General features: G+C 42.1%; 3 protein-coding genes across 3 annotated transcripts in view; 2 read left to right on the top strand and 1 right to left on the bottom strand.

Annotated features, from left to right (window-relative positions):
* LOC126558402 (sorbitol dehydrogenase-like) overlaps window positions 1-26,623 on the bottom strand; it is a 286,926-nt gene that overhangs the window by 97,104 nt on the left and 163,199 nt on the right. The window lies entirely within an intron of this gene.
* Window positions 1-26,623, top strand: part of LOC126557604 (protein arginine N-methyltransferase 1) — a 724,795-nt gene that overhangs the window by 682,158 nt on the left and 16,014 nt on the right. The gene's annotated exons all lie outside the window — the stretch shown is intronic.
* The window catches only part of LOC126556614 (cadherin-87A), a 53,947-nt gene continuing 28,228 nt past the window's right edge, over window positions 905-26,623 (top strand). The window contains exons 1-2 of the mRNA XM_050211963.1: window positions 905-1,005; window positions 19,983-20,188. Coding sequence (XP_050067920.1) covers window positions 945-1,005; window positions 19,983-20,188 — 267 coding nt within the window. The 5' untranslated portion in view covers window positions 905-944. The remainder of the gene's footprint in view (window positions 1,006-19,982; window positions 20,189-26,623) is intronic.

The following is a 26,623-nucleotide window of genomic DNA, read 5'->3' as shown; positions in this document are numbered from 1 at the left end:
ACGAAATCCACATGGATTTAGTTATAAAAATTTCGAACTTAATGGTTTGTTGCACGTTAGTGTAGAGGAATGAAGTGCGAGATTGAATTTAAGTCTCAATTGTTAGCCGCTGGCAATAGGATTAGATCTAAATTGCTTCTAGGGTGATTTTTTTGGTCAAAGAAATTAAGAAGTAATGTTTATGACACTAAAACAGCTACAAAATAACATTAAGGAGAAATTTACTCGGATATGAAGTTTTATATTACTTTATAATATTACTTTATAAAATCAATAAAACTTATGATATCTGAAAGATATAATTTTTGTATAGTTTTGCCTCTAATTTTGAGTGATTTCTTAGGATATCAGGAAAAATAAGCACATTACCTATGTAGTTGTCTTCATGAAAGTAAAGCTAGAGGCTTTTGAAGGAAAAAAGTCTCGTCTTTTTCAACACATTTGGTTAGTTTTGCTTCAACCGCTTGGTACACGTTATCACTGAAGTTAAATCTCATATTATGGTTTCCTTTTCGTGTGCACATGTTTCCACCGTAATAAAATTAGTATAAATATTGAAAAACTTTTTCCCCCCTTACTTTGACCACTACGGATCATCGAAGCCCAGGCTTGGCTGTCCAGGCAACAGCTTGACACTATCGATTCAGACATGAACACACACACATGGCAGCAGTGTAAGAGATTTGAGTGGTTCTTGTCCGGAAATGTCAGATAAACGTGTACATCATTCGTTACAGCCGTACACTGTCCACCCAGACTCAATGCCTTTGCCCGTACGGAATTGTCGTAGCAGGAAAAAAGGCACTAACCGAACCGAATGAACACATACTAATCCTTTTTTTCTTTCTTTCTCTCTCTCTCTCTCTCTCTCTCTCTCTCTCTCTCTCTCTCTCTCTCCAGGAAACTCCGTCCCATTGTCCGGTAAACGGGTCGCACGGGGAACGATGTTACCCCGATGGAAAGTCTTCGTATCGCTCGTTACGATTGGCCTGCTGCTCGCACCATGTAAGTAATAAATTGGTCCCTGTTTTTATTTTTTTGCCGTCCCTAGCTGGTTTTCGTTTTCATACATTCTTGTGAAATTACATTTGGTTTGGTTTGGGGAGTCATTTTGTGCTGTTAGGATTCTTAGCCTTCAAGACGCTTGAGCTTTTGAAGAGAAGGTGGAAAAATGTTTGATTCTGGAGGAGGTGGAGAAAACTAGTAACAGTCTTACCGAGGCCACTCCTAGCCAATCTAGTTGGTCGACAGCATGTGTCAAGTAACAAACCGCCATCGTGGTTATGCTTATCGTTGAACCACGGGTTGCCATGGCAGTACTTGGGACCGGACGTAGAGCGGTAACATAGTTGTTGGCAAATAAAGTGACAGGTTTATTATTGCCATTGTTGCATATTGTGAAGCCGGTTCCTTCTTGCCGCGCCGGGAGACGTTGCGTATGTTTCCGGGGCTTAACATTTCGTTGACAAGTGGTGTCGAGCTCGTGGACGATGAGAGACAGATCAATCTTACTTGGGGACCGATGGGGGTACACTGCCGAAAACGCGACGGCCCAAGCGAGCAGACGTTTCGTTGCCACCGGAGCCACACCAGAGCTGACAGGGCATATGCATGCGTGTTTCTGTGGTTGCCAACCAGCACACTGGCGTGGCAATGTTAGTGTAGTGTTTATTTGTTATGCTTTGCGGAAGTCAAACGTAACGGTTAGCCGGCAAGGTGACACAGTGAGGAACCATGAAATGGGAAGTTATTTCGTTGCGGTTTCATTTCATTCATTCACACACTTCACCTGCATCTGCCCTCTGTAGCTCCCAGTGGTTATAACTACACAAGGTCCACCGGGCAAGGAGTCATGACCCGCACGGTGCTCGGTGAGCAGGCAATACACCAGAAGTACGGCGTCAGTAGCTCTTTCGTGACTGGTGGGAACCGGGGAAAAGCTGCATGTCATTCTCGTTCGTGAATTATTTACTTTGGCTTCGTACCACTTACCTACCGCTGTTGGTTGTGATCGTTTGATTCGCCCCCTTTTTTTTCCTTGGACAACTGTGACTTGATGGCACCGATTGTGTGTCACCTTGTGTATATGGGTTGTTCGTAGGACAGACAGTTTTCCTGTGAATCTGTGATTTGTCACCTCCTTGGGGTGTATGCTTGCGGCACAATGGTAGCGCAGGTTGAGTTGTGTGTTGTTGTTTGCTCAGGTTTACCTGTACAAGCTGGAAAGATGGATTCCTGCTGCGTATCTTCGCTTCCAAGCCTCGTTTCCACAGCTAGCGACGCGATGGGAAATGGAAGTGTATACAATGTGATTAGTTGAAGTGATTTTTCGTTTATTCGTTTTGCGGTATGATAAAGAGTGTTTAGTATTTTGAGGATTTCCCCTCAGGTTTGGATAGAGGATTAGGTGTGCAGAAACAATTTATCGCCTTTCCTGAAACGGTATGACAAGCGAATAAAAGTACAAACCGACCTTTTTGCTAGGAACTGTGAAGACATTTCGTCTTGAAAATCTCATTAAATTGGAATACGCAATCATTGGAGTATTTTGCTTTCACGATGTGGAGTTGCTTAATTCAACATAAGTTATAATTTGATTTCATGGGAATTCTTTGAAAAACTCTTTATTAAAATATAAAATTATGAATTAAAACTAAAAAGCCTTGTGTTTAAATCCTACTGCGGACGAGATATGCAGATAAATGTAAAAATACAATCATACTATACATCTACCTTTATCGTCTTGATACATTTCCCTCCCCGGCAGCTGTACGTTCATGGTGGAAAATAAAATCCTACATAAATTTTCACCTCCAAAAGAATGATTGCCGGCGGGCCTAGAACGGTTACATCGCAAAATAAAGCTCGTGCGAAAAACCATCATACCGAAATGGTGGGGGAGCACCGTGCCGTACAAAACGATTTTCCAGGTGTCGCAAGATTTGTTAGCAAATCGGAAGGTCGCGCGTATTGTGCTTTCCACTGTGAAGTCGGCATCGTTTGTCGGCTGCTTGGCAAATCCAATTTGTGGAAAAAGTTCCTCACACATACATGCCGAGAGCAATCCTGGGTCGGGATACCCCCTTAGAAGGTGACGGATTACTGACTGTGCACATTGGTGGGAAAGCAACTGGGCGACTCGTTCATTTTATTCTTGGGGAAAGAAACAAAAATCAGCTTGCTCTAGGTGTGAGTGTGTGTGTGTGTGTGCAATCGGGAACAAGGGCGGAAGGGTAGATTGTGGCATACAGTGTGCTATTACCGATGCTTGACACCGCCATCTCGGTAAGCTTCGCTTGTACGAGCTTTCGTCTACGCTTCGAGCTCTTCGCCGATGTCGATTGTACGGCTTGACTCACATGTCCACCGATTTCCACTGTCTCGATGGATGGTTCTGCCTAGTCCCCGAGTAGCATTAATTTGATGATTCCACTTGGGTTGGTCCGTTTCGGTTGGAACAATTTCATATTCAGTGGAAAGTTATGTTAAGTGAATTGTGAGGCCGGGTTCTGTTTCAATTTTGCAAATTAAATTTACCTTCTTTCTTGGAATTAATACTCGACGGCGCAAGTATGGTTTAATTTGAGAAAAATGTTATCCGTGCGGCGGAGAATCCGCAGACGCGCCAAAAACTTGTCGGAGCATCTGCCATTTTGTCTGCTAGCGGTCACTACTGCCACTGCTGAGGTAATGTAAGCCGTTCGCTTGCTACAGCCGAGCTCGATATGGCTCGATGAACTTTGATGAAACTTTTCCGAATGCTTTCATGCTTGTTGATTTGAATGAAATAAAAGTTTGCGCCAGGACTTTTACTAACTGGCTGCGAACATGACGTTTATTGCATGGGATCATGTAACTACCAGTAGTTTCCAAAATTTGTGACCTAAATTAGAAACAATTTAAATTTGGTTGTGGTTTTACCTTGGACATGTTATGGGAGTAAAACCGGTATTTTAAAGTTTATGAGACAAAACCCTTCAAAATGTCATTGAGAGTTGCCGTTTTATAAAAAAAAAAATAGAGTCCGAAAAGTAGGGTCAATAATTGTTCGCAATAATTCGCTTGAATTGAACAGTAATTAAATGTTCTTTGCTTATCACATTGCTACGTTCTTCTTCTCGCTAAATGTTAACTTTACACACGTGCCAAAACTGTGTGCTTTATTCGTTCGCAACTGTAACCGAAGCAGTGTGCTTATTAGATATTTGTAGACACTTTATTTTTATCACGTACAACAATCATCCAATTCCATCGCGACCGTACTGTGGCTGTTGTTTGTTTCCCAAGGGATGTCAGGCAATGTGAGCGTGAACGCTACAGTTACAGCTACTGCCACGCAACTGTCTACTGTTTGGAACTGGATTCTGACAGGTTGCAACGAAACCGACAAAAACCATCGCCGTATGTGGTGACGATGAAACTGATGATGGTGATAACCACCATCCACGAGTACAGAGTGGTCTGGATGGGTCATCAGGGATAGCTTTGCGTTGTTGTTTTGCTTCCTAGTGTTTCATCATATCCGAGCGTACCTTATTGGTACGTGTCATTTGTTTGGTTACATTCTTCACACATGAGTTTGCGAGCAGTTAAGGAACATGGAACAATATGGAACATGATTCTTTATAATTTTGTGGAGGTAATTTTGCGTTTTGGGTCTGTGTAGTTCGATGGTCAGTTGCATTATTCAAGATGTGATTGTGTTGAATACAGTCAGCGCTATTGAAACACTTATTGATCTTCCACAAAGATCTGGATAAGTAATATTCATGTACAATCGTTCTGCTGCCGTGTCGGAAATTTTTTAATTTACATTTGTACAAACTTTGGCAACCCGTCATAGAATTTATGTTAGGGCAGATAATTCAGCATTGCATGGAGTCAAAAAAATATGTTCATTTAATTTCTCTTCAGCGTTTCAACGGTTATGATATGTTGCACAATATTCTCAAGAAATCCCATATGTCATAGCGATGCTTCAGTGAGCTCTCTTCTGCTGCAACAAAGCAAACAATAAAACTGACACAAATTGCGGAATTAAATTTAATTAAATCCCACAACTTACGCCATCCACCCAACCGTCTCGCGCTCAGTGGCAACCCATCGCCAAGCAGAGGAGAAAATAAGGGGCCAGCTTTATGAACAACACACTACATCATACCGACCGTGACCATCGCATTCGGTGGTTGACGGTGCTGGCACCAAACCGTTTTTCCGTTGCCAGATGCACCCCAAAATAATATACTATTCGAAGGCACTGATGCATTTTCCGCTCGGAAACGCCTGCAACAGTATCAGCCACCACGAAACCGCGCACTTCCTGCTGCTCCTCTACCCAACCAGACTCCACCTCAGCCGAGTCCATGAGCGGATCGGTGTGGCTGCATGTGGGTTGCAAGCCTGTAACACTTTAGTTTTTAGCGCTGCCCTTTGACCCTACCGAGTGCCACCAGGGCTGGTATGTCGGGTTGAGTTTGGTAATGAAACGAAATGAAATACTTGACTCCCTGGTTCCTGAGTACGACCAGTTTTTGCTTTTTGGTGGAGGAGGGCGGATTTTTCTTTGTTTGAGGGACCAGTGAACCACCATAGGCGAACGAAAGTGGTGTGGCATTTGATAGAAAACAGCGTTTTATCTACCACGGGCATACTGGTCGAGGAAAATGCTTCACTATTGCACCACTAGCAACCCGCAGCGCGGGAGCTGGCAGTGTTTTTTTTTCAGTGCATGAAGTTCTTTGATAATGGAGCGAGCGGGGCTAATGAATCGACGCTGCAGGTGCAGCAACTGGGAAATTAGTGCATGTTTATTTCGTTAGAACCGAATTTGAAATGATCATTCAAATTTTAATGAACCAAAATGGCAATCACATGTGCATGCAAGGGACAAATCACTACTTTAATTTACAATTTAAGTACTTTAATGTTCGGGAGTTGGGTGGTTTGAACCATCTCACCGGAACTGTCAAATATTTTTGAATAGAAAACTTAATCCGCATATCTAAGTTATTCTATTGAAATTCAAGAGAGTTACTACTCGAATTGATCTACCCATTTGAATTTATATTAGCAAAGGCATTGCGGAAAATAAACCATTGTTTGCATATTAAAAAATTTAAATGTATTCCGAGCCATTCCGTTGAGTTCTAGTGATCTTAGATTATTAATGGTTTTTCTATCATGGTTTTTTTTGAATAGATAAACCATCAAAGCGCTATATTTTTTAAATTTAGAAATATTCTGGGCTATATGATGATCACTTACAATTGATCCAGATTGTACAATTTTCTGAAAAAATACTGAAATTTGTAATAGAGAACACGTTCCCTTCAACCAACATTACTGCAGGGTATTTTTATAATTTTGCAAATATTTTTAAAATTTAAGGACCAAAAATCCTGTTGTTTGGCGGTTTTGTGATTGTAAAATTTTATTTTAGAAACTTGAGCGTATTTGAAACGGCAAAAATATCGGGTGAAGTGGACAAACCCACCGTCCATATTTAAGGCGATCCTTTCCAGGTGATAATCGTCCAAAATAAGCGGTTTATGATGCTAGAAAAAATATTTTTACATCGATGAGCAGAAATCAGTAATATTTTTTGAGAAAAATTATATTATTTGATATTATTGCAACCATACACCAATCAAAAAGGGTAGCAATTTAACGTCGAGGCCTAACAAGGGTTGAAAAAATGTAATAATTTATTTTGCAAGGATTTTATAGGCAACTGATAATATTTTTGTGGAATATTTCTTGAACGGCTGACTTGAGCCAAATAAAAGAATGCAGTTTTTTGCTCTAGTTACTTTTTTTTATTATCATTTAAAGCAATGTGTCTTTGAGATGTATTTTGAACGATCTTTGAGATGTAAATGATTCGAAATCAACCACCTAAATATTGTTAGGGTAGTTGGCAATGTGACTATTTCGATACAATTAAAACATCATTTACTAACTTTTTAAATAACCCCAATGACCTGTATGTGTATATTTTTATACATAAAACTTAACAACAACGAAAAAATTGCACCCAACTTTCTAGTGTGCAATATAGCTTCCGCTTCCGGTTCGCTTCATAGCGTCTTCGAAATGGGTCCAAGTTTTTCTTCACCTCTGTGGACGTTCTCGTTCTCGAGCCGTCTACCGGGAATATGCGTGATCGTGTGCAACCAAGCGTGCCAATGCGGAATCGGGTTCCAGAAGCGGTTGAAAGTTGGATAGGGAAATTTTATTTATTTCTCCCTCTTCCTTCCGGAGCCTTGGATGGTGTAGGTTCATCTCGGCCACGGCCTTCCGGGCGATTGGTGCTGTGTGCATGTGAAAGCTTCGGTGAAGTTTTCGCCAGTTGTCGGCCACTGCGATCCGGCAATGCAATCCGAGCTGGCGAGTGCAAACAGAAGGCAAATATTCAGATTCTAATTTCCTGCCTTTCCAACGCAGATACGAATCGTCTAGCGGGTGGATCTTCATCTTCGGTGAGAGGAATACGGATCAATTCTTTCAACTTTGCTTTGGTGTTCGTGCTCGTGGAAGTTTGCTAGTGAAAGGTATTGATGGCATCAAGAATCGTTGAGTTTTGTTCTGGAGATTTTTTTTTTCGCTTTTTGTTTGCTCTTTGTTTGGTAGTTTAAGATTTCCGATATGTTTGCCAGCTTAAATAGAAAGTGCCTTAAGTGAAGTGTTGAACTGGACCCAATATATGACATATTTTAGAATAGTTTTGGGATAAATGTGTATTGCACTTTTCCTGGGCGCGATACAATAAATGATGATGTGTAGAGTCGTATGAATGATAAAAGCAGCATCTCTTATCGAATCAGTATTGCGTGCTGTTAACCTTCTATTAACAATTCATTGCTCGCTGAATGCAGGATTCGTTAAAAATGTTCATCAATATTCATTAGATCAGCAACGAACGAATCAAACATTCGTCACGCATACACACAGTAGCTTTCCAGCTGTTGTTGTATGTGAGTATATGGGGTGTATGTGAACGAATTTGAAGCGATATCTCATTTTCAGCCGTTACGGTTTCGATTTGTGAATTGATCGAGACTATGGGGACCACGTGAATCCGGCCCTCATTAATTCAGTGTGTCTATTTTTCGCCTGCAGATAGATAAAAAGAAGATGAACAAAATACACGAAAAAGGTTGTCAGACCAACATCAATTCCCAATCAAGCTTCATTTTTTTATCTCACCACGCTGCTTTATGCCTGTTGAAGACCTTCGGTATTGCAATCGAGAATATTGTACAATAGAGAACTGTGAAGTGAAAAGAAAAGTGAAGCGTAAAACACATCATTAGCACGATCAAAAGACAAACAATGTGTAACGTTCGTCACATGGACAAGTGGGAGAGTTTCTGCGCTACTTTTGTATACGTGCGTGTGTGTGTGCGTATGTGCGTCGAGTGTTTCCCCATGCCTTTACTAATGGCTTGGACTGCTAAATGGCTCTCAAACGCAGTCGGAAAGCAAACAGTACCCCACTGTGGCAGAAACATCACACATGGTATCCCAGGAGTGATTTGGGGGAACCACCCCAAAACAAAAGGAGGAGAAGAAAGAGGGAAGGAAAACAGTCGGCACAAGACGTGCCATGGTTTGGGAAACGCACATCATTCAAGCGAATTGGAAAATGTTTTCTCAGTGTTCTTCCAATCAACGTACCGCACAATGTCGTCTGAAAACTGGTGCTTGGCGCTTGGTGTGATCTTGTGTTGTTTTTTGTTCGCTTTTCTTTTGTCATCCGTGTCCGTAAAGTTGATAAATCCTTATAAATGGAAGAATTGGAATGCAGTCGTGTAAGAAATTAAGGGGGAAGATTTTATGCTCACGCCATTTTGAACCTGGTAGCGTGGTAGCCACAGAATGTTTGATTGACTTAAGTGCGATTGATTCTTGGGTGGAAATAATATACGAAATTGTAGACTTTATTTATTGTTCCGAATTATTATTAGCTGTACTTTTCTCGCTCTTTTTGGTTCATTCCATGTGTTGTTTAAGCAGCTCTAATGATCCAATCTTCTGTCCAATTCATCTTGTAACGGCACCAATTGACTGGCACGACAGAAGGCAGCACGTTAGACTACCAATACCAAACAATCAGAAGTTCAGATTAATCAGCTAAAAGCAGCTGAAGGTGTAACGTCGCAAGTCGATTGAACTTTTCACCTTCCCATCCGCAGCCGTTCTGCGGGCAGCCCTATGGTACGGTGGCACCGGGTTCGCATTCAATTATCACCCAAGCCGTAAATTGGTGCGACGTTTTGTTTTTACGACGGTGCGAATACCTCCGAATGCGACACCGTGGCGTAGCACAGCGGAAAGAGCAATAAATTCTGAGCATCCTTTCTGTAGCATGGATTGGACCGGAAGCAGCACCTGGCTTTGCTGTTTACTCGCCACCCCCCCCTGCACCGGCTCGTTCCCTCTATTGTACGCACCAGCAAGTAGCTTCAGCAACCTCCTGCTGTTTCTAGCGTTTTCAATCTAACGCTTAGTTTTTCGGTGAACCGAAATGAACCGACAGAATGATTGGTTTTTCAGATCGATGAGCATCCAGCACATGGCGTGGGTTGTGTAAAGTTATGGTCATGATTTGGTGGAGTTTATCCAACGGAGGAAAAAAATAATAACACTTTTCCCAAGACGATCGTTGACGTTCGATTTGCACACCGCTGGAGAAAGGGGAATTTTCCGGTTATTTTTTTGTTGTTTTTACTTGCCACTGGCAGACGGGATCTCTCTTCTGCACCACCCTGTTCGTCAGCTATTGGGAAATGGAAGGTTCGAAACCGTGGCTAATGTCAAATAATGTCGCACCAGCATGCCGGCAATCTGTCGCCGATCGAACATGGAACTTTTGGCAGTAAACTTTAGCCATTAAATTGAGTCAGAGCCATCCCGGTCCTCTTGCTGGAGACGGTAACTCTTGGCACGAGGTCGTCCGTATGTGTTGGGGGTCGCATTTTTATCTGACTCTCCCATTTTGTTAGTGTCGTAAATTTGTTAACATATACGGCGTATGGCACAGGTGTCTGAGAGCTTTCATAAACGGATGTTTCGTTTATTAGCTATATTACTGCTGGGTAATAGTTATAATGATAGCTTTGGCGTAGTAGCTGATCCTTACCGTGGGCAGTATTCGTCGTTGTGTGACATGTTATTACAGTGAAGACATTTTATTTGCTCTTGGATGTTCCTTTATTTGCAAGACAAATAAACAAGAAAATAGTTTATGAATAGAATGAGGAAATTTATTTCATTGGTGAAAAGACGATCGTGTGGCTTTGGTATGTAAATCAAACAAAAAAGAATTTTCAAAAATTATATTGAGTTAAATTGACCAGGCGCCTCCATCAACATTTCTTACATGGCTCAAAGTGTTGTTTTACCCGTTAGAATTAAAAAATTAAGGATGAAATTATAGGAAATGCTTTATTTTAGGTCCAATTCGCCCTTATAAGATACATCAATATTCAATTTTGAATAATACGTCAGTTTTAATAGGTGCGTTTTGACACATAAATAAATAGAACAAAAACGATAGCAAAAGTTACGAGACTAGAAAGTATACGTTTTGCATGTTATGCTTCAAATACACGTCTATTCACATCAAACAATCAACAATCGAGCATACCATCTTGCCAGCTGATAAGGTCAATTTTCTGACGAACATCTCAAAACAAGCGGGAAAAGGTAACATGAGATGTTGCCAAAGTTTTTCTCATTAAAACTCCTGAGACGCTACCGAAAGGGGACGCTACCCGGTGATGGGAAAGGGGGAAAACTTTTCCTCGCCTGCTGGCATAGGAGTGCGGTCGAATAGGTGGTTTATTCCATTCGCTGTAGGCTTAGAACGTTAAGAGTTAAAATATGAGCGAAGCGCAGTGGAAAACTCTTTTGCCTCGTTGGCTTTGAACTCGAATATTTGTGCTTCACTGTATTTTGTTTGTTGTGTGTCTGTACTTTTGGTTTGTTTTTTTTTCTCTTTCTCTCTGTCTCTCTTCACCATCTTCACACTCTTTCCGACTGATTGGCTCACCTTACTTTTCAATGTAAGTTTTGAGTTGGTTGAAGTTTTTCGCTGTTTCATCGAGCTTCTGACACGGTACGGTGAACCGTGGAGGGAAACGCAACAGCGAAAAAAGGTGGGCAAAAAATGTATGTATATATCATCAAAGCTCTTTAAATGGAAAGTTTGGCGTTCAATTTACCGTTTAGCGTATTGTGTTACACAAAAACGTTTCATGCGCGTGTCACGAAGAAACGGGAAGGGCAGGCAAAAGGCCGAATAAAGGTGGAAGTCTTGCCGACTAGAAAGTGGCAAGAAGTTGCTGAACAAGCCGTATTTTTCGGGTCAAAGGTAATACGTTTCCATCGCGTTGTGCTTGTGTGCTACACCGCGACGTTCCGGCCAGTCACGGAAGTGAAAAATTCCTTCACATAAATTGTACAGTATGCGAAATATCGCCTTCTTCTTCGTCTTCGTTTCTAGTTTTTTTTTCTGCCAGCTTCAGTTCTAGCTTGAGAGCGTGTGTGTTTGTAATGGGTACACTCAAGGCGGAGGGCAGTAGCAGTCGAAGCAGTCTCTCCCTCCTTCTCTCTTTCTGTCAGTGTAGTACCACCATAAGCTGTCATAGAGGTGAAGTGCTGCTACACGCTGCTGCAACATTTTTCTTCCATTTGCAATGGTGGATGGTTTGGGTGGCGCACGGCAAGGGAATCATTTACATGGGATCAAAGTTATGCAAAAAAATATTACGCTTGCTTGCAAATTACCTTCCGTGCGCTACGGTGACCTTTTCTCCCATTTTATACCGTCGTCGTTTTCTACGACCCCGCAAAAGCACATACACATGTACACTCACACACTATCGTACATCTTCTGTACACATGCTCATATATTAGCGTACCTTTGCGGGTTTGAGCATGGGAGCTAATTGTTTGCCTCAGCGCACATTGGAGGATGTCACTCACTCGAACAAACTCCTCGCCTGAGTGGTTTCAGCATTTTCTTTTAATCTGTAAGAGCCGTTTACAGGAAAAGTTGGAATGAGTTTGTTTCGCCGAAGGAAGATATTTATGAAGGATGGCTGTTACTTAGGAATAATCAGACATCAGAACTATGTTAGTGGTTAATTTTTGCTTCAGCTAAGTTTTTCAACTTGAGCAAGTTTTTGCGGATTTTTTTTGGAAGATTTATGTCGATCTTCGTCTTCTTTTTATACGCATCATGAGAGGTTTTTATCTCCGATTTTCGGTTTTATTTACTGAACTTACCAGTATCTGAACAGCCAGCAATGAGGATGTAAACTTGATACAAACCACTGTTTAGGACCATTTTATAAGGTTTAAATTTGATAAAGCTGGTTTTTTTTATTTTCACATGAACTTTGATCATCAGATTTACTGTTAACAGGTAACATTTTTATGCAAAGTATTCAAAACAAAGGTCAAAAGTATTCAAAAAAGCAAAAGCAACAATTGTTGAATAGGCTTGAATAAATAAAAAATATATTTCTTAACAATCATAACAGAGATAAGCACTTGAACGGTTCCGTAGATATCTTGATGGTCAGGATTTTTTTATACAATGTTTTGCCATAAGAAAAAAAATCGCTCGAGGTGTTTTGTACTAGCGATTGTTGTTGTAAACATTAAGTACCGCCTGCAGCTAAGCAGCGATAGAATAAACTGCATACATAGTGATAAATGAAAGCAAAAAAGGAAAACAAAACTGGAACATAATTTACTACATTTCGACCAGCACTTCTGCGGGCGCAAGTGCAAACAAGTGGAATAAAATCACAAGACACAATGTGCTAAAACACACGTTCTTCCGGGCCGGGAAGAACTTGCCTCGGAAGTGATATAAAAAATATCGCGCACACACACACACACACACACACACGCACACGAACATGTACTTCGAGTAGGAGATAAAAAATAAAATTTCACACGCTACACGCGCCATTTCGGAACACACCCGAACAGTAGAAAAATTCTGATGGAGACGCCTGGTAGTTGGTAATTTTTGTGAACGTTTCACGATGTGTGTGTGCGTGTGTGTGTTATATATTTTTTTCTCTTTTTGGCGCAAACCATGAAACATACTCGCTAAAAGTGGAGTACGGTGGGAAAAATGCACGTCACTGTTCTTATTTCACTCTCGAACATGTCGGTAACGAGTGTGTGCCCGGCAAAGTGTTCCTGTTTCTTATGCGGCCCGTGGCCATCGTTGCCGTGGTAATGGCGTTCTGCTCCATGCTTCGTTGCAGAGGCATTCGTTTCGAAATACACTTATAGTTTTGGTTCGTTTAGCGAAATATGATGTCTTCCAGTGTATGATACGTTTTATTTTCTCTGTCCGACGTACACACTATTCGGTGCAATCGTTGAAGCGAAAACTGCTGCCTGGAGAAGCTTTATTCTTGGCAAAAACAGTAGAAGAAAGAAACAAAAAAAAAAGTGCCATAGATCTGTCCCGTAGGTGCAGATGTTTGTGATGGGAGTTTTTGCACTGTTGTCCGCTCGCCTTACGTTCCAGAAGGTACAGCAGCATCGGCTCGGAACACTGTCTGCGGGTGGAAATTTTTGAGACCCGTTGCCAAAGTGTTCTAGAAGATTGTGAAGAGTGGCGTAGGGAATAAGAATGGTGCAGCGTTGGCATGAAACAGGATGGAATGAAATTAATAATTTCGTCCGTACATTATTCACTCGTTTTTCGCGAAGAACAAAACGATTATCAGGTTGGCAGTGCAGAGCGGCATGATTTATTGTCTACATAGCTGGCAGTAGGAATGTCTAGATCGTCGACAATTCAAGCGTATAACCAATTAATGGGCTTTCAATTTGACGTATCATTGTTTTTGCTTCCTTGCTAATCTAAAGGATTTTTCGAAAAAAGTTTTTGTTGTTTTTAATAAAGTAAACAATGATGTGTGGTTTCACAAATGAAACGGTCGATGATTTTGGAAGCTTTTTAGTCATATTTTTTGCTTGGATAAGCTCATAGAGTTAAGATTTTCATTGATTTTATAATTTAATTATTTAGTAGACCCCATACGCTCCACACACTTCACACTCCACATAAGTCTTTATCACCTTATTCTTTAACTAATCCTGAAAATACTTGGTGGTAAATGTGTGATAGTTTGAAGGTATTTGCAATGCAAAGAAGTTTGAAACAAAGTTAAAAGATTATGGTGATTCACTTTGTCGTAAAATAAATGAGTTCTTTTGAATCCGATCAACATTATAAAATTAATTTTAAGTTGTAACATGTTTTCATTCATTTTATGAACGTTTTTATGACGTTTGCTTTTCAAAATGAAGTTGCATTGTGATTAGTTTGCACGCACATTTATGCATCCTCTTACGAGGATTCTACGTATTTAGTTTTGTAAGTATTTAGTGAACCACAGAATTTTTGCTAGCTATGTATTAATGATACACATGAAGATTTTAATGTCGATTTGAATGGTTTAGAGCTTCGGGCAAAATTAAAAGATTATTTTGTTGGTTGCAACTTGTGATATCATTGATTCAAATTCATATGAATAACATTTGACTCTGCACATTCAGTTTGTGCAAAGTGATACGCTGCTCTTACCGGTAAACTGCTCCTACAAATTGCAATAGTTACGGCGCCTAAGCGACCACGGAATGCCACGTGAAACCCGTAGTGACATTTACAAATGAGCTCGGCTTTGATTTAGTGCAACCGATGGCTTACCACTTTCATGGCGTCTCACGTTTCACCATATGACCGAACTTAGACACGCAGCGCAGGCTTCACGTTCGCAACCAGGGTTACAGTGTAGGATTGATACATGAGAGTTAAGCTGCGGGAAAAATCGACCTACCTCGAATCGGACCAGGATCCCGCCGGTCTCACAATCTATCCTACCTGGGAAACACATCCAACCACTCCACCGACTTCTCTGCACTGACTCTGATGCGATGATCAAAGCGGAAAAATCATTGGCCACCGGATGAATGCCAATGTTGCGCTGGAACCAAACCCATTAGCCTGGCAAGCCGATGAGCGAAAGATTTATGACACTCCTTTCCGCCGCCTGTTCGGAACTGTCTCGCCGGCGTTGTGAATTGATTTCGGCAATGAGTCTTCCAAGCGCGTCTGGCATGAATGTGTTGTTTTTCTTTTGCTTTTGCAAGCTAATGCCTAGCGCGAGGCTGAGTCAAAGAATCAAATTAATACGTGGGATGAAAAAAAAAACTGATCCAACACACAAGAATGTGTAATCTTGCTTTCGGGAGGGAGAGCGATAAGGGTTTTCCTTTATCACACGCTGCTCATCATTCTGCGTTGTGTGATTTGCTCATTCATTCATGCAGCACGTGTTAGATTTACGCTGGCACAGATTTTCAGCCCAGTCATGTGTGTGGCTGTACTGGGGCACTGCTTGTTTTCGGGGGATGCCTTTTTTTCCCCTGCACATTGCTTTCATTAAACTGCTACAGCCATAAGCAGCTGCCGTTTATGGCCTATAACGACTCCAAAGTTACACCCAATTTTTATCACATTACCACGCAGCAGAACGTACCGTGCCACCGCGCGTTGCTGCCGTATTACCGATTCTAATATCGTTATGTCGCTCGAGAGTGTGCACGTGTCACATACAAATTGAACATTGTTTTTACCCTTGTTTGATCACACCCGGCCGGATGTGTTTACTGGCATTTTGGGTACTTTTTTTGTGTGTGTGTCTGTGTATGTGTGTTGTTGCTGTTTGCGAACCACAGGCAAATTGTGCAACATTCAGCATTCTAAAACGCTTCCAGAGTAACACCTTCGCTCGCATATGGTCTGGGTGTTCGAGTATGGAGCGAAGGTCGTGTAAATCAAATTCCAATTGCCTTGCCCAACCAGCAGGCAGCAACTCGGCAAGGTGGAGCAAATCTACAATGCAGAAAAAAGGATGGTAGTAAAAAAAAATCGTTCCTTTCCTACTCGACCCCTTGATTCGTTTGTTCGTGTTTGCGAAACGGAGCGTCGGTTTGAACGGAAGCCCAAAACTGCAATAACCATCTGTCATAATTTGGCTGAAATTAATTCCTTCCCATGGATTCGCTCGACTTGTGGTGGAGTCGTGCGACGGGTAGCCGTATCGTATACCGTGATGCCCATGCCATTCATATGTTTTTGGCCTCACTTTCGACATTATCGTCATCAACATCATCATCATCATGAGCAGCAGCAGTAGCAACGTGAACAACGCCTCGATTACCCTTCTCCGGGCTGTTTGGAGATGATTTTCCTTTTTTCGTTGTTGTAGAAGCGTGCTGCTTTTTTTCTTCTCCGTAGCCAATTTCATCACCGGAGCCATATAAGGTAATAATAATACGATAATAATAATTGGCACCGAACTAACCTTGCTCGCCTCCTTGGCGTTATCGTAATGTGGCTCCTATCGAACACACAATCAGTGCCGAAGCCACACTGAAAGGTACTGTTCGTACGCCACATCCAGACATTCCCTGTTTGTGCGGCTACCACATAGTGGTAGTGGTCTCCAGCTTTCGCCGAGTCGAGCTCCGAAAGAATAGAGCCAAGCATTTGGGGTTTTTGCTGCGCTGCCTGGTGTGAATGGGTATGAGAACGACACCGAACTCCAGGGAACAACTGGCTCAGGTTTCTTCTCGCCGTACGCAAGCGAGGGTGAGTTTCCACCAAGGTGCAACGGTTTGCTTTGTGTACGGTTTTGGCATCTATATGGAAATAACTAGAAACATGCTGGGCGGAAGGATCGCAAAAGGTCGCAACATTCTAGTGATTTCAAACCGCATTTATTTTTATTTTATTCCAACACTCCCATACCAAGTCACTTCCCGTCGAGTGTGTTGGGATGGCTCGGAGGATCCTTTTTCGGTTTTGTTTTGCCTGTCCAAAGGTATTTGTGTGTCTGTACGTTCGATTCAGAGGTTTGAAAGCAACATCTTACGGGTGGAAATAAATATGTTAGTTGCTTGCAATGCGTCCCTTTTTTACCATTGGCTTTAGATACGTGCAAACACACGGGAGTAAAATGTTCACATTTCTTGCTGGGAAAAGCAAACAGGCAATCAATAATATTGTAGAGCTGGAGGGTGAGCAATATACAAACACACACAATATCTTTAGTGCTTTCAGAGTTTATACGTGTGGCAAAGAAAAAAAAAATAGTTGTGTTTTCTTTAAAGGCTTTGGTTTTGATTTTTCCTAGTAATTAAAGAAGTCTAATTTGTAATTCATACCTCCCTAAAGAAGGTTGTCTCAAATCAATTCATGACAATTGGGCCTCAAACTCTCGTTTGTACGTATATCTCTATCATTGTAAAAAAAAATCCTATAGAAACGTGTGACCTATAAGAAAACCTTCACAAAAAGCTTGCAAAGCTCCATGGGATTAATTTTAATGTTGAAGTATCCTAAATAAACATCTAACCCATCTTTTCAACGCTCTATCCAGCCACCACACGTGGTGACTAATGCCTATTATCGCTTGGAAAATTGTCAACTCAACGTAGAAGATCACGCTAAAAAACCTTGTCAATCGCACAAAAAAGGAATAAAAGATTCTAACGAAAAAAGTGTGAAAAGTTTTGTGTCACATAATCCATTTACTGTTTTTTCCTCTCGATGAATGACCCTAATCCGAAGATTGTTTGGTGGTTTTTCAATTGTACGTGAGCAGATGTTGCCATTTGGCTGAAAACAAAAAGAGTTTAGTTGTAAAAGGGCTGGATTTTGCTAGTTATTGGGTTTTGTATTGAAACGAACAACGAGTCAGATATTTTTCTCATTGTTTGATTAAACAGCCTTTAAACGCCTTTATCCTTTCAATGGTTTGAGTTCTGTTAAAAAAATTATTAATTTGGACACTTAAAAGTTATTTTTTGTTGAATTTCAGAGGTTTAAATGTCCAGCAACGTAAAATATATATTCGTTTGTAGTATTTATTTGATTCAGAATCAGTTTCCATAATTAGTTCCAAAACGTAACGAAATGAAGCTGAATGCTTTTTTATTTGAAAGAAAAAGCATCAACATTATGCATCCACATCATTCAAAGAAGTGAGGAATGAATTTAACAGCCACTTACTTGGCATATGAGCCCCACACTTCTTTATGAATTCAATGGATCAAATAGGAAATCGATCAGGATGAATGGAGCTTGCTTGCGCAAGAACACTTTCTGTGACATATTCCCATAACTTCAAAGCTAGCTGTGGGTTGATAGCAGTGGGAACTGCTTTCTAGTACAGCCAAGAAGGTTGGAAAACATGCTATCAGTCGTGACGGTAAAACACATCTTTGCTTTACTGTAAACATTTCACAAACAACCTTTCACAGAACTTAGATTCTTCACCTTTTGACCAAGCCGGGAAGTACGAGATAGGACGAAGCGCTGTGAGACACTGTTTGCCAGGAAAGGTTTGGCACAGATCAATGGGAAATTATGGCTGCTGGTACTAACGACCTGGTCGAGATGGAGGTTTGGTCGTATCAGCTTCATTCTAATGAACACGACCTTTGCTACCGTTGACTTTGTCCAATCGCTGCTGTCGTCCTACATTTCTTGCGAGCTAGCTTACTTCCTCGGGTAAGATGAAAAACTTGCAAGACCTTGGGAAAAGTTTCCCCTTACATGGGTGGCTATAGCTTTGATGCGGAAATGCTTTTTTTCCCTGGCCACGTTTATCTGCCCGCCATGCTTTGCATTCAACCTTTTCGTTTATGAGTACGGTACCGGTGTGCAACCAGCATCCTATCCGATTCCAGTGTACCGGTGTGTCCACACATTCAGTGCAGACAGTTTTTCTTGCAGGTTCCTTTGCGATTTCGCTTGAGATCTTAGCTTTCCGTGTAGTGGTGTATGAGTGTAAGCGTATCTGCATTCAACGTGGACCACCGTCTTAGTGCTGCACTCGAGCTTTATCAGGCTTGAGCCAGCAAAGAACACACCAAAAACTGTTAAACAGCAAAGAGCATCTGGACGAAAATTGGTGTAATAAAAACATTTTCCTCCAGTGCGCTGGCGGATGTGATGAAGGCAGGGTACCGTAATGCTAGAATTTTTCTCCATCCCGTAGTTGAAACACACCATTTTGCATTCCATTCGCCAGCTTTCGCGACCCGCGGTTGCAAACGCCATTGCCGCCGGTTGTCCTGATTATGGCCCGGTCTGTCGCCCCAGTATGATGCTTGCGAGCGTTCGAATGCGGCAAATGGCGTGTAACACACAGTGTTCTGCATAAAAGTTTTAGTTTTTCAATTTATTTTTCCATTACATGCCGATAAAGAAACAAAAATGAAGTACCGAGCATTGCAGGGCGGGTGCGGTTGTATTCACATCATCGTTAAAATGAGGCGAACGAAGGTAAAATTGTTTTCTCACATGTGAGCAGAGCCTAATGATGAAAAAGCACTTTGTAGAGAGGATGTTGAGCAAAAATGTTGCACCGTAAAAAGTTTTGCAGCGTCGCCGCTGCGTTGTCTGGGTCGGAAATTGCGAAGGGTGATTCTAAAGTATGCAAATTTTTTTCCCGACTTTCATTTTTCGCCGTCAAGTCAACTACCTTTTGGGATACTCCGTGAAACAGTGCAAAGTTTTTTCGTTAGTGCAGGAATGTCTGAAAGTTTTAATACATTCATTTTATCATAGTTCTTGATCATAATAAAGATGAAAGCTTTACAAACGGCTATTAAGTATAATGTTACCTTTTGATCAATTTTTAAAATAGGGTTAACATCTTCATACCCAAGTTCTTGAGAGCCATTTTTGCAGAAAAAAAAGCGATGACGCAATATATTATCAGCATGTATGAATTACGACGGCCAAAGAAAGTTCGCTCCTCCTCGTAGCCATAAATCGTTTAGAAAAACAAAATGGGATATAAAACACGTGTTAATTCCTCCCCAGCCGATCAATGATGGTTTTCCGGTTTTCTTCCCACGTCTACTTCCAGGTCACTGCAACTTGCCGCCAATATTCACCCAGGACATGAACAATCTCGCCCTGTCCGAGCAGACACCGGTCGGGACAGTTGTGTACAAGCTCGAAGGTTACGATCCCGAGGGCGGTAACGTTTCGTTCGGTTTGATCGGATCGGATAACTTCATCGCCGATCCCATCTCGGGCGACGTGCAGGTGATCAAGGAGCTCGATCGTGAGGTAAGTAAGGCAAGATATGTGTAAGTAGACTCATAAATTGTGGAAAGTGCACGAAGCAGGCGTGCCAGCCCGCCCGCCCACTTACTTGCGTGCGTTTTGCGATAGAAAAGCTAACCGGAAAGCTTTCGCACGGGAACGGGATGCTGCATGCAAGTGTGCAGTGATAGCGGCGGCAAAAATGACAACGACCAACCAGCCGGTTAGCTAATGGCTAAAGACATAAATCTTGTACAACTTCCTACAGCTCGGCCAAAGCAACCGGTTCGTTTGGCACTTTGGGTAGACGTGCTTCTCCTTGGATTGGCGTCTAGCTCCAACGGGTCGTTTTACAGTGAAAATGATGCAAACATATGTCAACCCACATACACGTGCATGCTTGTCTTGGTCTGTGGAATGGTGTGTCTCCTGGAGTGATAACAATATGAGTGGTTGGGTTTTGTCTAGAATTATGCGAGACGGATAAATTGCAGGCGCCGTCAGACTTGTCGTTTGTCTACTGTGATAAGAGAAGCGTAACGAAGGTCCTTCGATGTGGGTTGTTTCTGAATGATGTATTGAACGATGGCTGATTCAGTATGCTCAAATAGTAATCAACACATTGTGCAGATTGTTGGCGCATTACCAGCGGATTGTTTACTGCTTTGGTTCAATAGTTCGTAATTTACTACGAACCCTAGGAAGGTATGAGTCATTAATTTTCACTTATTGCAAACTTGATAAATTTGTACGAAATACTTTAGTTTTGTCTCATAAAAACTATAACATAAGGCCAAAACAAACATCTTTTACACAACAATTCCAAGAAACAAATGCTTTTTCATAAACACACTCTAGCAACAAAACGGAAGTTTAATGGTTTTCATCTGTCAATACGAACTTCATTTGCAAAAAAAATTAGCCCTCTTCACACGAGCCTTTCAGAGGGATAACAATGATAATGGTAATTATATTGTGGAAACCAACGCACTGGAGATGCCACCATGCCACCCTGTTAGTCGCCAACACAATCGAATGGGTTTCATGAACGACAACTGGAAATTACGCTGCTAAAGCATGCTCATATCTTCTCGGGTGCTTTTTGTTTGCACGCGTATGCGAGTAGGAGTGTATGTGCATCGTTACGTCCCTTTGGGAGGCTCACGGGTTCTTCCGGTATTGTTGCTTGTCTTTGCATATACGTAGATAGTCCTACACTTCCGCTTACCGATGCGTTAGGCTCGCTGCTCCTTTAGTTTCAACGATGCGACAAGCCGTAAGTGAGCAAGGTCTGACCTTGCAAAGAGCAACAGCCAAAGCGGGCCAAGAATGGGCGTAAGAAAAGTCACTTCGAGAAAAGCTCCAACCAATGCCGGTAGGATTCCGATGGCCGTCGGGTAGGGAACGGCAAAAGCGGTAGCAACGGTCGGTCGGAACCCTCTGGTTTGGTAGGATTTGCGAAGGACGCCCATGTATTAACCGACGCCAACGAATGAAAGGCAGGTGGAATGTAATTTACGATTCAATTGTGCCCTGTTGAGTGGAACGAATCCTTCCGAAGCTTTTCTCTTTTTAGCGCGCGTTTCTGTGTCCGGTATATATACACACACACACACACATACTCTCTCATTCTCCATCAGGAAACACAGTCTCACAAACAGTGAAAAGAACTAATTCTAAGCTTGCAAAGAATACCTTCTCTTCACGTTCGGCATACAGGCACACCGAACCGTAAGCGTAGCCTATCGGGAAGAACAAGGTTGAAACGTTTGGCCGTAGGAAACAGTCGTAGGATATTTTATGAATTCAAAATGGTTCATTAATTACGACTCGGAGCTAAAGGAACGTAACGTGAATCCTGAATGCTCGACTTCAAACAAATCGCTTCTGTTTTCCCACCAAGATAAACTCTGATTGTCGTTTCGGGTAGCGCGGCAGGGCGGCGGGGCGGTAAGCGATAAGAGCTATCAGATTGACAATAAACTGTAATCCTTATGAAAGCCACACGTCAGATTACAGCACACTCCAATGCCAGGCAGGCAGCGTGCGTAGTTAGTGCGGCCGGGCGTGCCTAAGCACAATCATTCGCCGGCCGGGGTCTCGTATTCTTTTCTCCGGCGCTAAATTTGGGATGCTTACGTAAACCGTCTAATGCCTCTCAGCCAAACGCTTGAGCTATAGAGCGATCAAATCGGATTGAGAGGTTTTTTTTTTGTTTTGTTTGGTTCGTTTGAATATCGTAAACGATTTTATATTCGTCTTGACACGCTAGTGCACGAGAGATAATTAAGCTCTGCCCTGCCTCGGGTTGGACCATTTCTTTTCCATGAATTGTGCAGTAAGTTTGTGGCGCTTCATGTTTGATTTTATTATGTGGCTAAACAATGCGTGTGGCAGCTGTGCATAATTCTTAGATGCATAAAAAAAACAAATTCTTCGAACCTCTGTACATTCCGTTCTGACAATGATTAAAATGACAGTTGATGGACTCATGTGTCATGTACTTACTCTCGCGTGACTTGGTACGCGGCGCTGGGGTTGCAATGGTAATGAACACTTCCAGGAATGTATTGCCGAGGCCCTGTTGTAATTCCGAGAACATCCGATCCGAAAGCCATCCACCCAGTAGCTGTTTGTGTCGAATGTCTTGTTTCCTGGTGCTCAGGACAGATAGTGTGGCAAAATAAGGCCGACGTAACATTGCTATTTCTAGGAAAACGTCACACTAAATGGTTCGATATGTAGGAGCAGATTACAAAATGTTCCTGCTGAATCCTGCCTCTTCCATAGCGTATAGAGAAAATGGTAGAGCGAGCGAGAGAAATAAAGAGAAAAAGCAGCAGAAAGAGAAGGCATACGGAATAGATGTTCTAAGAGCAAACAGACGGTAGACTACGATCGGCATCTTCATTAAACGCTGAAGGCATTTTGTTCGTGCGTGCAGTTATGCGACTTGGGTATGCACCACCCACCCACCCAGGAAAAGCAGCAAAAGCAACTTGTGTGCGGTGCTAAAATAATATAGCATGGGCAAGATTTTAGCTATATGCATAATGCGTACCGGTGCTGCATGTCCGAGCACAAACAATAATGCATGAAATATTCATAATAAATTGCTGCGCTTCCAGCCGGACGATGATGGTATGTGCTCGTTAGGGTCGAGAACGTCCGTTACCCGTTTTGTGAAAATAGTACACATAAAGAGGCAGCAATTAGACGGTGCATAAAGCACAGGTGCATAAACATTGGTTCGAAAGATTGGATACCATAGTTCGGACAAGATAATGGGCGTGTGAGAAATAATCTTGAGTCCAGGATGTGTCGAGTTAAATGTTTCTTCTGCTCTACATACATTTGCATGCCGTAATTTAGATTTAATAAACAATTTCTGAACAAAGGGATAAACTTGCTTGCGTCTTTTTGCAGTCTAGGTGCGTGTTCAGTAGCATTATTTCGCTCAATTTGTTTGGATTCAATTCAATATTTGGGCTGCACGCATAAAAGTGCTTCGAGGAATTACCTTAAATTGAACGATACACGTAGAAACTGAGCTACACACATACTCATACAAACACTTGCACCACAGGCTCTAAGTTCTGTATATAATACGTATCAGACATTCAACCAACGGCGTAACAAGAAAATTCAATTGTCGGTAAAGTTTGAACGTTTGATTGAACCGGAAGGATACAAAAAGGAGTGCGGCAACATACTGATGCTGCGGTCTAGTGTGTGCCAGTGCCAGATAGTGTGTGCGTGGTTGTGTGTGAGCAGACACCCTCCAGCACAGATGATTTAAATTCGCCCAATGCTTACCTTAACCGCTCAACTGTTCTAGTCCGTTTCTGCTGCGGTTCTCGAACGCTCATCCGGCATACCGTAACCGCTGGAAATCCGGCCCGAAAACCCGGACGGGTACGAGAGAAAATGAGAAACGGAAGTGCATTTACCAGTTTCGTTTGACGCTTGATCTATATGCTAATTTTCGGCTCTTTTCTCACCGGGTTTCTGATACTCTCCGACATGTCGAAGGGGTCGATGTAAGCAAACCGTTTGAAGGGTTGCTACGGGAGCAAATAGTACGAATGCCTCCGAGGAACGGGCGATGTGTCTTTTCGTAGCTGCCTCCGGCATCCAGGGGTATTTCGGGTGCAAATTAGGAATCCATTGAAGTTGGATGCGTCTATCGTGCTGAAGGATATGCGAGATAAACGAGCACGAGCGCTTCACCGGGCAAAGAGATGTGGAAAGTTTTTACGAAGCAGAATTGTGGATTCCGTGGCAGACCGCACAATCCGGATGGGAAAGTGTTTTCTTGACCATAGTTTTAGGCGTACCATCCGCGTTGGAGCGATCGTACAATCGTGAGCGGAATCATTGAGCCGTTCCTTCATGTGGTTTACAGGAGCAAATCGATTTGTTGAATTGAGTAATGTAGAGTGGTTTTTGCTTTTGGATGCAAAATTTAAATTAAATTCCTTATGGTAAAGTGATGCGTTCCATATGAAGTTCTTGGCATCAATCTTTTCAATTCGAGATTTTATTTCATTTCGTCTAGAAAATAATGCTCTTTAATGTGTTGAACAGGAGATGTGCCAGATAGCATCCGAAAGGGTAATCTTCTAGCTACTTAAACACACTCTGGAAACCGCCGGATAAGTGCTTCATTTAACATATGCAACAAAGACTAGGAAACAGTTCTCACTTCATCCATTAGCCATATCCACCAGCTCCACACTGAGCCCAAAGTGTACCGTCTAATTGCTTTACCACGAATAACAAGCAGGATAACAATTTGACGAGCAGAAACCATTTGCTGGCCCCGAGTTAATCCTTCAATCCCGTACACTAATTCCCACCGTTCGATTGGCCACAGCAAAGCAACTCTCAGGGACCAAATGTACACAGCATCACTCAGCCTCAGCAAACCAAGGGACACGGATCAGCTCAAAATAATTGCTCCCATACTATCTCGTCCCTACTCGCCCAGCTTGTTCTTTTCCCATTCGATTCCCTAATGGAGTGAACCGTTTTGTGCTTCGTCGTAAGGAACAATTTTCCTTCTTGTTGGGTTGCATTTTTCCGCTCTGAGTGGCGGGAGCTTGGTAACTAGCTACGCACCGTGCCAAAACAATGGTGAATAAAAGCTTCAAAATGGTGAAGAGAGGAAAAAAAAAATCCTCGATGGAAAGCGAATGCTGTGTTCCGTTTATTGAACGTTTTACTTTGTTCCGAAAGGGCATCAGGTCCTCGCTGAGCATCTGGATGCGCACAATACCAAGCCCTCTTGGCGATAATCTTCGTGAAGTGCATTTTACGCGCGGTGCTGGGAAGCTTGTGGTGTATAGATCGGGCTAAGCAACTGAGCAAATAGACACAGATACAAAAAAAATCCTCTTGTTGGTACTTCCGAGAAACAATACGGAAACGGAAGATGGGCAAGATTCGGGCGAATCGTGCTGGTGATAGGAACTATGAGGCAAAAAAAAAATGCTAGCGTTGTGGAAAACCCATCTGGAATGTTTGCCGCAACACAACAGAAACGCGGAATCTCGTCCACCGGGAACGGAATTCCATCTCGGGAAATATTCCAAAATACGCCCGAGCACGATCCTTGCATCGTTCGGCAAAGACGCTAAGGTTAAACCGTTGTTCCATTACCGCCGGAATCGACCGAAGAGGGAATAGAATTCTGGTTTCGTTTTGCTTTACGGGATTCCATTAATCGGCATAGAATGTGCAGTGGTTCCTGTTGAACGTGCACGTGCACATCGGGAATGTATGCTTGGCAGGGCAGAGAATGTAGCAAACTTAAAAACTCAAGCAAACGGAGCATGTCATCAATCGTGAGCAGCGGCCAGGAAAGGACATGCTTTATGAAACATGGACCATTATGAACTTTGAGTAAATAAATATAGCCGGATTGCTGTGCCAAAAATTTTGTATGATAAGAAAATTACTTGTTTTTGACAGGCTTTTTGAATTTTCGATGTTATAAAAATGTAGCAATGTACTATTAAACGTCCTTTTCAAATAATGTTCGTAAAGATTTTCATTCAAAAAATTTATTTGATTCTATACCCGATTGCAATTTCTCAATTCGTTTAAGCAACATAGTACTGTTACAGATTTACTACAAGTTATTATACTCTTAAACACTATCCTTCTTTCCCGGAAGCAGACAAATGGCTACCTTTCCACCCGTACAACTCGTTTGCAACTAATCCGTACGCTTCTGGATTAGGATTTACACAAATGGCCTCCGGGTGAAACCATTTTCGGAAGAAACAATGTGATCAAGCATGCATGCATGTGTGTAAGTGGTTACTGGTGGGCAAACAAAACAACAAATAAAATCAACCGTTGATCCAGTGGATGTGGTGTTTCCGGAAGCACCACTGATCCAAAGGCAGGATGAGCACAAGATTTACGTGGTAATGCTTCTTCCGACCGTTGGTA

Source organism: Anopheles maculipalpis, chromosome 2RL (assembly GCF_943734695.1).
Source record: "Anopheles maculipalpis chromosome 2RL, idAnoMacuDA_375_x, whole genome shotgun sequence".
In the NCBI taxonomy this organism is placed as follows: domain Eukaryota; kingdom Metazoa; phylum Arthropoda; class Insecta; order Diptera; family Culicidae; genus Anopheles; species Anopheles maculipalpis.
Note: the sequence above shows the minus strand (reverse complement) of the source record. Positions and strands in the feature narration are given on the sequence as shown.